The 13,396-nt window shown below is 39.5% G+C and overlaps 2 protein-coding genes across 5 annotated transcripts in view; one reads left to right on the top strand and one right to left on the bottom strand.

Annotated features, from left to right (window-relative positions):
* The window catches only part of eys (eyes shut), a 55,496-nt gene extending 51,795 nt beyond the window's left edge, over positions 1 to 3,701 (top strand). For both annotated transcript variants that reach the window (XM_088261405.1, XM_088261413.1), the window contains 3 exons: positions 53 to 234; positions 801 to 1,119; positions 2,646 to 3,701. In XM_088261405.1, the coding sequence (XP_088117531.1) occupies positions 53 to 234; positions 801 to 1,119; positions 2,646 to 2,812 (668 nt within the window). In that variant the 3' untranslated portion in view covers positions 2,813 to 3,701. The remainder of the gene's footprint in view (positions 1 to 52; positions 235 to 800; positions 1,120 to 2,645) is intronic.
* A 2,549-nt stretch (positions 3,702 to 6,250) lies between these two features.
* mtgo (miles to go) overlaps positions 6,251 to 13,396 on the bottom strand; it is a 116,403-nt gene continuing 109,257 nt past the window's right edge. For all 3 annotated transcript variants that reach the window (XM_088261379.1, XM_088261386.1, XM_088261394.1), the window contains 5 exons: positions 12,090 to 12,315; positions 10,464 to 10,663; positions 9,473 to 9,627; positions 7,143 to 9,369; positions 6,251 to 6,928 (listed from right to left, as the gene is read on the bottom strand). In XM_088261379.1, coding sequence (XP_088117505.1) covers positions 6,596 to 6,928; positions 7,143 to 9,369; positions 9,473 to 9,627; positions 10,464 to 10,663; positions 12,090 to 12,315 — 3,141 coding nt within the window. In that variant the 3' untranslated portion in view covers positions 6,251 to 6,595. The remainder of the gene's footprint in view (positions 6,929 to 7,142; positions 9,370 to 9,472; positions 9,628 to 10,463; positions 10,664 to 12,089; positions 12,316 to 13,396) is intronic.

Genomic DNA, 13,396 nt, shown 5'->3' with positions numbered 1-13,396 from the left:
TTTCCAATAAAGTTTGACACTTCTTTTTAAGTTTTACGATATTTAATTACAGAATTAAAAATGGGAACACCTCAATTTAGTGGGAACAGTTTCATGGTTATTGACGAAACCAAACTCAAGAAAACAGAAAAACCGAAAGTACTAGAAAAATACAAATTAAGAAGAAGTATAAGCAACATCTACATAAACTTTACTACTGCTAAACCAGACGGTCTACTACTGTGGGGTGAAATTGTAAGTAAATATTTATATACGTTTAGTATACGGCCATATTTACCAGATATTCCGTTGGGACAATTTATCTAAAAGATCCATCAATAACAGTGTTTTGAGAACGGTATCCCGATATATTAATGTCATCAAGGTGAATAATAATTACAATCCCTACTAAAAAAATAACATGTCCAGACACATTAGGACGAAAATCAGCTATAATTTAGTAGTACTTTCTCTTTGGTCTTTTCCAAATATATGATTTCAATCTGCCAAATCTATATTTTCTTCCTTTTTAAATGTGGTATTTTCTCTAAGCAGACGTTGATCTAATAGTGCTTTATGCATGTCAAGGTCAATATAAAAATAATACTTTGGATTACATATTTTACTGTAAAACAAGATAAATGCCATGACAAATGAGGTCAAAGTGGATGATGAAGTAGAAATAAACATAACTTATTATTAGGTTACCTATGTGCACATCACAGTTTGGTTGGTAGCCATGAGAAATAAAACCAAAAGCAACACTCCTCACACAGATTTAAATACGTAAGATGGTAAAGTATCTACATTTTTGATTACAGGAAAATAAAAAAATTGTCAGTATCGGTCTGGAGGGAGGATATTTGAAACTAAGTTGGACTTTACTAAAGCCATCTCGACGGAGGACAGTAAACGAGATGGCAGTGAATGACAAAATGCATAACTGGCCCCACCAAGCTTCTAGTGACACTGTGGTCATCAAGGCCCTGCAGGCCGGGAAACTCTCCAACGGAGACTGGCATACCTTGCAGCTGGACATCACACCTGGGAATATTACGCTGGTAACGGATAATAAGAAAGTGTACGAGGAATACGGTGGCAAATATGAAATGAAGAATTCTGATATCACACTGTTCATAGGTAATAAAATTGTTATGAATTACTGATTTTTTTCAATGAACGCCGTCAAAAAGGATATGCAACAAGCTGTTGCTTTTCAAAACCATTGTCAAAACTTATATACGCGTAAATTGTTATAAAGGTGGAGACTGACCGGAGCATTTCGTCGTGACATAACGACGTAACATCGCTCGTGGCGAGCATCACCGAGCATCCGAAACTATGGATGAAGCGCTCGGCTAGGTGTACTGACTGCCTGAATGCTCGCATCATAACGTGTTACGTTACGACGAAACAAAAAATACTTATGGACTTTGTCATAACAAGTCTGAAACAGATTTCTTTATATTTTCAAAAAATCACGAGAGAAAATTCTGCATTATGGGGTAGTTAACTATATTTTTATTTACTGATTTCTCAGGTTGTGGTTCGTGATTTTGACACAAACATAGAAAGGTAGAAAGGAGCATAGTAACTATTCTGTTTCCACACCGTTCAATTAATTTTGAATGAAACTTAGAGTATATTGACAAACCATAATTTTATTTTACGGTGCATTCAACTCAATGCCATTTGTAAAGGCTCCACTACTAGGCAATTTATTTATTTACAAGCACCTAATTGGATTTTTTTTGCGCAAGTAATCTAAATATTTATTACTATTCACAGAAAGAAGGGCTTATCAAAATATCAGAATCAAGCATATAAAATGACTGTACACATACAGTAAAACCCTCTATAACGTTAAGATATGTTCCGAGAGAATGATATAGGGGGTAAATGTTTTAAAATTGGATTTTAATTTAATAATGACTCGTTTCAGTCATTTCCGCTGGATAAAATGTAAAAATAAAGTTTAAAAACATTAACCCCTTGTAACTTTTCCTCCGATAAAAGGGTACCTATCTCAACTAATACAAGGGGGGTGTACTGTACACTGATTTCCTACTTTATACTGCACTATAATAAAATTATTTTTGGCCACAAGCCCATACATTTTGTATGGGCCCTTTTTGTTACATTCATCTTTACATATCGCCCACTCCTTTCAAGAACGTCATAAATCAAAAAACTTGATTTTTCAGGAGACCGTTTTTAAAGTTTAAAAATATAATACAATGTTTTAAAAATAAATATCTAGCCACTTATTGAACTTTTTACTACGCAACAGATCTTTTTAGGTAAAACCTGAAGATTTTTTCTCCATTTGAAAAATATTTATATTATTTCAAAAAATAATTAAACAATACCTTTTCTTCAAAATGCAAAAACAACTCTTTCTGCCATGTAGCGGGTAAATATTAAGTTAAAAATATGCCTCTTTTTCTGGGATATAGTACATTTTTTGGGCATTCCGAAAATATGCTCAACTGAAAATTGACGATTTTTGATTTATGACGTTCTTGAAAGGAGTGAGCGATATACGTATGTATAAAAAAAGTGTCAGTATCGGTCTGGAGAGATCTCTTATTAAAGAGTTATTTGCATAATTGAAAAGTATTTTACTTTTGTAATTATTAATAATATGTACCTATTTAACATTTTAGGTGGTTTTCCATTAAACATTTCCACGAACAGCTACACTAGAGGACTATACAAATCCAACTTCGTGGGGTGTGTTAGTGCCATATCCTTTGGCCCTGACGGACACTTTATCCAGGATTTCTCCCCCTTCGAGAGCGAGAATGTGGAATCTTGCAAAGTCTTTTCGTAAATTGTTTTCTGTAAATATTGTATTTATAGCCCCGAGGAGCAATATAATTAATGGTAAAAACAAATCAATTTTGATACTATTAGTCAATTATGTAATTACTTTTTAAAAAACTGATCCTCTTCTGCCACAATCCAACGTGTTTATAAGACCAAGGCAGATTTAAACAAAACGATTGTAGATTCCTAATCTGTGTTTTACTGGACAGGTTAAATTGCCCAAAAATAAATACATATCGCTCACTCCTTTCAAGAACGTCTTAAATCAAAAAACTTCATTTTTCAGGAGAACGTTTTTAAAGTTTTAAAATATAATACAATGTATTTAAAATAAATATCAAGCCACTTATTGAACTTTTTTCTGTGAAACAGATCTTTTTAGGTAAAACCTGAAGGTTTTTTCTCCATTTGAAAAATATTTAGTAAATTTAAAAAAATAATTAAACAATACCTTTTCTTCAAAATGCAAAAACAACACATTCTGCCCTGTAGCGGGTAAATATTAAGTAAAAAATATGCCGCTTTTGCTGGGATATAGTACATTTTCTGAGCATTCTGAAAACATGCACAACTGAAAATTGATGATTTTTGATTTATGACGTTCTTGAAAGGAGTGAGCGATATAACCTTTTTTGTCACATAGGAGTGTTGAATTCATGTAAAACACCGCTGTTGCTGTACTGCCGAATCAGTTCTTGATCTCTCTGAGAGTATGGATTAAGCCAACCGAATTGCCGACCAAAACCATTGTCCATCCAAAATTAGTAGCAAGGAAGATGTTACAATTGCGCTCATAATTTAAGTACTCTTAATTTTATTGTATTGTGACATCTGCGGACTGTTTCGCTAATTTCTTGAAATACTTGTAGGTATCAGTGATACTTACTATTTAAATAAAATAATATTATATATATATATATATATATATATATATATATATATATATATATATATATATATATATATGTATATATATATATATATATATTATATATATAATACATATAATACATATAATACATTTATACATTTTTTTTGTTATTTATGTAAACATACTTGCAGATAGTTGAATTGGCAATTATTCACTCACCGAGAGGTTAATAATACTTTCCAGATATGAGCCTCGAAGTTTGATATTTGAAATATTAGGATTTTATTTCAATCCCTTCAAACCACATAAGACTGCCCAGAGTTTGTTTGGAATATTAAATTCCCAAATGTTTGTAATCAAATAATATGTATAGTGTAGCCATTCTCCATATCAAGTAGCGCACAATCTGTTTGCATTAGGTAATTATGTGACATTTGTTGAAGTAAATAATAAACACTTATTATAGTACATAAAATATAATTGTTTTATTAATATTCATAATGATGTTCACATATATATATGTATATTCATATAAATTGTATATTATCTATTTTTATATATGTATATTTCATATATAATATCTGCCTAAGTAATGGGTGTACAAATATTCCAAACCATTCATAAGTAGTAACTCATGGCGATATTCCACATGCAAACTGCATGTTTAAAAGGTTACATGTGTAGCCATACGATTAGTCATATTAACAGAACCACATTTATATGCCAAACCATTCGTAAGTAGTAACTCATGGCAATGTCCCACATGCAAACTAATGTTTATAAGGTTACATATGTGAACATAGGAATAGTGATATTCACAAAACCACATTTAAACACTCAACATTTATATTTGACTACTTGATAACTTGAAGTTGTACAAATGGATTTGCTTTCCAACCTCCGAGATATTATGTACGCAGAAAAATGGTTAGCGGGAATTATTTAACACATCGATTAGGCCACCACGTATATAAATATATATATATTATATAGAAAAATAACAAAAGTCGTCGACCTAAATAAACCAACTATAGAAAAAATATATCATCTTTAAAATGAACAACTCTAATAGATACATAAAGTTTCATTTTACTACGTAGTACCATCTCAGGAGACATGTTTGGAAGCACAATAAACTTTATATAAAAACTATACATTCGGTGACTTCAAAATAATAACATTTTTGACAAACATAAATAAAATCTCACGGAGAAATTTCATAGATACACTCCTTACATAGTATGCTTTAGGAATATGCTGGAGGATAAAATTATCTGTTGTCAAACAAGACCATAAATAAATTTCTTACGAGACATAATAGGTATATATTATTATACGCACACATTACACTTTGCATTTTGTACATTGACATTTAAAAGAGTAGGCAATAGAAAAGTGAACTAAAATAATTACATGGAACATGTTTAGTGTATAGGAATGTTTGGAAACTATTTCATAGTGTTACATAGGAAGCTGGAAGAGCTGGCGGTTACACGTTACACATTAAACGTTACATACTGTACATTGCATACGGTCGTCCCCACCTTCCCTGCACTTACAGTAACGAGGGTACTATTTCATAGTGTTACATGGGAACCTGGAAGGGTTGGCGGTTACACATTACACATTACATACTGTACATTGCACATGGGCGTCCCCACCTTCCCTCCGCTTACAGTAGCGAGGGTACTATTTCATAGTGTTACACGGGAAGCTGGCGGTTACAGATTACACATTGCAAGGTGTCGCCACCACCTTCCCTTCGCTTACAGTAGCGAGGTATTTCATAGTGCTACATGGGAAGATGGCGGCTACACATTGCACACGGTCGCCACCACCTTCCCTCCACTTACAGTAGTAAAGCTACTTCTTGCCAAACCGAATATAACTCTATACTTACAAATCTTTAGAAACTCAACAATTCAACTATACAATTTACAAATACAACATTTATCCGACCCCGGGCATATACCCTAATAATTTTATATCCATCGGCCTAACTAAAATTTTAAATAGATAGAATTTTGCTATAAAATTATTTCAATTAGCACCAAATATATGTATACCTGTATAGATATAAAAATAAAACATAAGGTAAATGTTTTACGGAGTGGGTATCTTCTAACAATAACGGAAACTCTCCGAACCTCCTTCACTTCTCAGCACACTCGCCGACACAACTAGCCTTTGGTCCATAGTCATATCAAAATATATATATTACATAATATCAGAAAGGAAAACTGCCAGCAACATAAAGAGAGCGTCGCTCAACCAGAATACTACTTTGGGTGGAAAGCAGTAACTGTCACGTGTAATCATATTACTCATATTCTAGCACGTAATACTAATTAGCTAATTAGTTCCTTCAGCTAAGGAATATTAGGAAAACACAAATTGACATTTATTAATCTACAATTTTGATCACAACATTGCTTTCCGCTTCCAGCGTGTTGGATAGTTTTCAATGAAGGAATTTTGTTAAAAAAAATACACCTTTTAAAACCGTTCTTCATCAATGAAAATGATTAACATTCATTTTTATATATTAATAATTCAATTTCATACCAATTCTTTATCTTAAATCAGCCTTGGGAGTTTCACTTTTAACGACGATATCTAAACTGTAAACATTGCTTTCTAAATGGTTCGAGACCACCGTGGAAATATGAACATTAACTGATTTGTATCAAATACGATCCATCGTACTATATCTTCAATTTAGTATTTAAAAAGAATCGTTACGTTTCCAAAACGTCAAGTAGAAACTCGTAGGAAATTCTTAAAGTCAATGTAAAGAATTTAGCTTTAACATTCAGATGCGTAATACATAAGATGGCAGTCGTAAAACTACCCTTTAATTGATCTATACCCCGATACAACTAGGATCTTATATACACAGAGCGATAGGAAGTGGCATTACACGGAGTTGGGCAAATCCACAAAGTTGGCAGCCCCCACGGCGAGCACTATGGCTATGGCGATGCAGCAGGCCACGGCGGCCATCCCCAAGGTGTTGTCGGTCCAGAGGGAAGGCGCGCTGCGGCGGGGGGCGCGGCGGGGCGCGTGTGGCGCCACAGGCGCGGGCGGGGCCACTGCCACTGGCGCCGGCGGACTCAGCAGCAGGACGGGCGCCCACGGGCCCACCAGCGCGCCGCCAGCCACCGCGCGCTCTGCGCACACGCGCACCGTGTACTCGCACCCGCCCTCCAGCTCCTCTATCCTCCTGGTCATCTCCGGACCTCTGTACACCTATAAGTCAAACCGAGAGCTGTTATTTGAGGTTTTTATTTTGTAACAAAATCTATAGATATAACAGGAATAAACAAAATGTCGAAAATCCCCTAACGCTTTATAATTTAAACCCGATGATATCTCAAATGGCATTAGAAATTATATAAAATTGGGTGCTTTTAAAACGACAATGAGGAGACACGGTGATTGATGACGGGTAAGTGAAAATTACCTCTTTGAATTCCTGTTCCTTCGACTTGCAGCACTGCAGTACATAAATGAGGGGCTCCTCGGGAGCCCCTTTGGGGGGGCCCCACTCTACCAGGCTGGAGGTGTCCACCTGCTCTAGCAGGCGGGGGGCGCGCGGGGCGGCGGGAGGCGCGGGTACAGTGTCCCACTCCTGCGGCTCCGAGTAGTCGCCCTGCCCGGCCGCGTCGCTGTACGCGCACACCCGGAACTTGTACACCGTGCACTCGTTCAGCTTCTTCACCCGGAAGGAAAGCCCCGTACCCTGGTACACCACCTGGAACTCCTTCCTGCGCGGGCTTCTCATCTCTACCGTGTACTGCTTGAAGTCTATGTTCTTCCCGTCTCCCCACTTGAGCTTAAGGAAGTTGTGCCCTCGCTGGACCAGCTGCAGTTCGGGAGGAGGAGGCGGCGGGGGCAGAGTCTCAAATTTGAGGGTCGGAGAGAAGTTCCCTATTCCGATTTCGTTAACGGCTTGTATCTTGATCCTGTAAGTGGTCTCCGGAGACAAATCTTCCCACCGGTACTCGGCGACGGCTCCGTCGGTCAGGAACACTTTATCGCCGACGTCTATCCGGTAGTGAGAGATGGGAGAACCATTGTCGTCGGGCTTCTCCCACGTGACGAGGGCATCTCGCGCGGTGGCCTCGGCGCGCAGTGCCGGCGGTGCAGCGGGCACGGCGGCCGGAGTGCGCAAGCTCCGAACCGAAGACCACTCGCCGCGACCGGCCACATTACGGGCGCATACGCGGAAACAATATTCCGTAAAAGGTACGAGGTTCTTGATATCGAAATTATTTTGAGGACCGTGGAATATGGGAGAAAATGTCTTTCCGTCATCTTCGGTGAGAGAACTCATTTCTAATATATATTCCAGAATAGAACCGCCATTACAGGGGGGTTCTTCCCAGTCGACGTGGATACTGAATGGCGACTTTGCGGCGGGCGTGCCCAGCAGCGGGACATCGGGGGGGGCGGCTCCGCTCACCATCTCAAGGGGTTCGGACCAAGCCCCTCCGCCGGCTCTGCTAAAGGCCTTAACCTTGAAGGTATATCGTCTTCCGGGTAAAAGTTCATGGACGGTGCATTCTGTTTCGCTACCTTTATACACAAGTCTACTGTTCTCTTCTTGGATCATCTCCAAGTTATATTCTAGCACGGGGGAACCGCCATCATAGTCAGGCGGGTCCCAACACAGCGAGAGGGAGGTCGGGCGGGGCTCGGCCACGGGGCAGGGAGGGGGGCAGGGGCCAGGCACCGTGGGCTCCGTGGTGACGCTCAACGCCTCCGACCACCCGCTGGTGCCCCCCGCCGTAGTGCAGGCCACGCGCACCGTGTACGTGTGCCCAGGCTGCAGCCGGTCGCAGGTGGCCTCCTGCTCCGGCCCGGCGTACACCGCCTCATACTTCCCGTCCGACTTCAGCTCTAGAGTGTACAGTCGGATGTCAGTCCCGCCTTTATCCGTAGGGGGATCCCAACGCACTTTGAACGAGTGCGTGTGCTTCTTGCCTTTCACGGTCGGCTTAGAGGGCGTTCCGGGTCTCTCGGGCAGAGTGCGGTAGGCCACTTCGTCGGACCATCGAGATCCCCCATCGTCATTCTGCGCTCTGAGCCTGAACACGTAATTGGTGTATCTAGTGAGCCCTTCGCAACGAGTCTCGGTATTTTGACCTTCGTAGGCGGCGATGAATCCGTGCTGACTATTCTTATCCTCCATCTGTAGAGTGAAGCTATCGTCCCCCGGGCGCCGCTCCCAGAAGACGGTGAGCGCGTGCGTCTCGCAAGCAGAGAGAGCGGGCGGCGCGGGTGGGGGCGGGGGAGAGCCGCAGGTCCAGAAAGCGGCCTCCTCGCTCCAGGGGCTCTGCCCGACCTCGTTAGTAGCCGCCAACCGGAAGCGATATTGGGTGGAGCCTTCCAGTTTCTGCAGGTTATATTGACGAAGCTTTGTGGTACACAGATCGATGAAGTCCCCTCCTTTGCCCTCGTCATATTGGAGCACGTAGTACTTAATAGGGGAGCCGTTATCGACGGCCGCCTGCCAGCGCAGCTGCAGCGCGGTGCGGGTGCGCTGGGCGGTGCGCAGCGTGGAGGGGGCGGCGGGCTCCGCGGCGGGCGTGCACACTGCAGCCGCGCTGGACGCCGCGCCCGTCACACCTTCCGAATGCGCCTGCAGACAGACCGAGTATTCTGTACCGGGACGCAGGTCTTGAACCCTGAAACATTCAAAAGATGATTGTAGTTATAATAATAATAATAAATATGCTCCAAATCGTAATCTTTATCGGTTATTAACGAGACTAGTGGAAAAATAGAAACCTGCAAGAGAGTGATAGGCCGCTGTAAATTGCCTTATAGCGTCCCTTGTCGCCTAAGAGCAGCTCGTAGCGCAGCTCACCACACGGCGGCGGGGGTCCATCCACGTGAGGGGGGCTCCACTGCACCAGGGCACTGCGAGCCGTTACATCTGAAACCTGAAAGGAAGAAAAAAAATATTTAATTAACAATATAGATTATTTATTTCATATTCTAGGAACTAGTTTAGTAATGAACACATCATTTTGCTATTTTTAAGATTGTTTTGATTCATTATCTCATTATAAAATTATTTGATTGCCAATGTTGTGTCGAGTATAAATACATTTTTTTAAACACCTAATGTCTGTAAACAAAGGTTTCTTTTATTCATACACATTCATATGGAAGTTTTATTAGTTATACTGACAGAAAGCTGAAATTTAAAAAGATAGCGTGACTCGGGTCATCTGCAGAACTTGTATTGTGGTCCACAATACAAGTTCTGCAAATGAGAGAGTGAGAGCCCACAGCGATTTGAACTGTTAAACTTAATGAAAATAAAAATGTGTTCCTTCTCCTACATTCATTTTATATTTTTATTTCTTTAGTTAGCTTATATTACATTTAATACAAACAATTAATTTACATCATATATATATTCACATCTTCTTATTAACAAAACATTTATTTTTAAATTCTTTCAGACTCTTGATTCTTCACACATATAAATAGACGGGTGACACTTGTTACTGCATTCCATAGAAATTGCTCAAAAGTAGAAAGGTGACAAATAACAAATAAGTATTCAGAAGTACCTAACTTACCTAAAATGGATCGACAGATTTACATTACTAAAGCAATAGATGCCACAAAACAATTACATTCACGTGAAAATTCTGAGAGTATTGGAATGTCAGCGTCACAAATATTGTGTACTTTGTTATTTGCAATGCTCGCAAAGTCTGCGTTATAAATAATTGTACCATAACTTGGGTTTAATGTCTAGACATACATGGGGTGTCTGTAGAGAAGAGAGGTAGTCGAGCAACGGCTGCTCCTCGTCCCCCTGTACCGAGGTGGCGGCAGAGGAGCTACCCTCCCCCTCGGAGGATGTGCCCCCCACCATCGAGGAGGCCCCGCCCCGCCACTGGCTGCCGTTGGAGAATTCTTTGCGAGGAGATAGGGCCGGTGTGCTATGTCCCGAATTGAATGCTGCAAATTAACACGCAACACATATAAAACATGTCAACTTTCATGGTGTAAAATTAATATAAATGGAGAATTAGGGGGTTAACACAGGGCTCTAATGAACCGGAGTGAACCCCAGTGGGGCTCCAATTTGGGAGATTTTATTTAAATAGAACTCCGGCAAGGAAACTAGAGCACTCTATAATGAAATATTACAGATCTCTATTGTTCGTTGGTAAAATTTCTCATCTCAAGGCATGTACGTAGGTCACACCTTGTATGCAGATCACGTTCTGTATGTAGATCATGGCTGTAAATAGATTATGCCCTGTGCGTACATCAATGGAAACATGAAGATACGGAGATGAACAGACCACCATATCTAAAGCCTAAAATACACTAACAGCACAAACTTACCACAATGGTAAAATAGGAGCTACTTTCTCTAAATACTTTCAAGTACTTTTTAGGCTTTTGCAGTTTAGGCTCAAGACAGCAGAATAATAATAACAAGAACTATGTTTATTTTGTAATAAATCACCATAATATAAAGAAACAGATATTTGGTTGTTTTGTTTGTATGGTCATGCAGCACGCTACCCAGGTCAAATAATTTTAAAAGGGGTTCTTAAAATATTTCGATTGTGAAACTTTTTTTGCCTCAGTAAAAAAAACTAACCTTCACAGCGTGTTGGCACACAGAACTATTGCACATATACATTAAACACAATGTTGGTGTTCATTCTTAAGCGATACTTTATTTGAATTCGGTAACAGCTCTATCCGAGTCACTCAAAAACAGATATCAATCTTAGGTACATCTCTGTGAATGAGCCGGACCTGACTAATTTGCAGGTCAAATATTATCTGCGCTTTCTTTACAACTCATCTTTAGATTTGTCTTGCTACTCGTTGCACTTCTTATTTCAATATTGAAAGCGTAAACATGCTCAAAGTTGTGAACTATAGCAGTCATGTGTTTGATCGAGTCATTTTCCTCGCTACTGTGATTGTGTAAACGTGGCCACTCCAATATCAAAGTCAAACTTTGATCACATCACCAGAGAGCTACTAACCCTAAGGGCGTTTGTCCACTACACGGGATTTCACCGTTCGGCAGTCCGGTTTTGAAAAATGAAAACAACTAGGACAGTTTAGCATGATCGAATTTACGCGCAACGTGTTCACGCACCGATCCGAAGAAATATGGACAAAAGCACAAGCCAATCCAAGCCAATCGTCATTTTAAACGCTTACTGACGTGCCGGGCGGTAAAATTACACGGAAGACAAGCGCCCTAAGCACGCATAATCTATGACAAATGTATAAAATGTATCATGGCTAAAGCGTAGATAATTTTTAACGCATTTCTGTATGTATCTATTAAATGCTATTCTCAAATAGTATTTTTTCCTCTCTGATAATAGTGTGGTCACTGTCTCACTCTCACCTAATCCATCGCGGATGTGCCTCTGCTCCAGTTTCTTGCGAAGCTTCACGTACTGGCGCTGCGCTCTGGCGTCCTGGTGGTAGGAGTGGGAGGCCATGTGCAGGTGCGAGGGCGGGGGCGGGGGGCCCATGGGTGTGGGCCCGTGGGGGTGGTAGTGGGGGGGCGGAGGGGGGTACCCCGGCGGCCCGTAGAACTGCTGGGGGCCATTTGCACCGTTTGATGGACCCTAAAAAAGACAAAATTCACATTATTTACTTATTTTTATTTATTTAAACTATTTGTACAGAAACTAAATAAGTACATTGGCGGGGTTTATTGCTCAAAAGCAATATCTTCTAACCAACCAAAAACAGACTAGTGATATTGGTCAAAACGTTTGATACCACATATAGCTGTTTGCAATTAGAGGGTAGATAGTACTTAAACATTTAAAAAAAACATAAATTACAAATTTATAATAATAAGGAAGGCAAATGAAAAAGGGAATTTAGGGAAAGAGGTTGAGGGAAAAACTAAAGGAGGAGGTTCGATGGACAGCTAGTATTCTAATGATATATAGTAATGTCTCAGACGTTTCTTAAAAGTTTTAAGAGAAGGTACATTTTTTACATGGAGAGGTAATTCTTACATTACATTTGGGAAAGGATGATCCACGATCCACGATCCACGGTTGGACGTGTGCACACAAATGCCAAATGTAGAGTTCTTTTCCAAAACTGAATATAATCAAACTTCCAAATCCAATAGAAAATATCAAAGCATGCAGTGCAACGAACTACCGTAGAATAATTTTCATTCTAGACTTCCCGCTTTAAATTTTTTTATTTATTGTTTCGGCATTAACTTTGTGGTAAGACATTTTTATTTATTTTTTTTTTTCGGAATTTGCAAATCATATAATAGATACTAATCACTCATTTCACTCCCATAAATTAAAATTATTACACCTTGTTCCATATAAAGGCCAAATTATGAATTATCTTGAAAATTTAGAAATACAAAAAAACCTGAATTCTAATAATAATTTATTAAATAATATATTGTTTCAAAATTCTTCGCCATTGCTTTCAATTTTTCCTTTGTTTTCAAACTCCGTTCCTTGACTAACCCCTTCCCCTTACTTTCCCCCCTACCCTTATTTATAGAACAATTTTATATTTTATATTTTAGTTATTATACAGACCTGAATGATGGAAGTTTAGCTTCTGAAACATGTAGTCTATAATTAAACTCAAGTGGTAAAAAACGAAGTGTTTTCTTTAATTATTTTAAAAATTTTTACTGTGTATCATCTAGAATTTGGGAAT

This window comes from Brachycentrus maculatus, unplaced genomic scaffold, assembly GCF_059751285.1.
Source record: "Brachycentrus maculatus isolate JH-2025_06_01 unplaced genomic scaffold, ASM5975128v1 h1tg000010l, whole genome shotgun sequence".
Taxonomy (NCBI): domain Eukaryota; kingdom Metazoa; phylum Arthropoda; class Insecta; order Trichoptera; family Brachycentridae; genus Brachycentrus; species Brachycentrus maculatus.
Note: the sequence above shows the minus strand (reverse complement) of the source record. Positions and strands in the feature narration are given on the sequence as shown.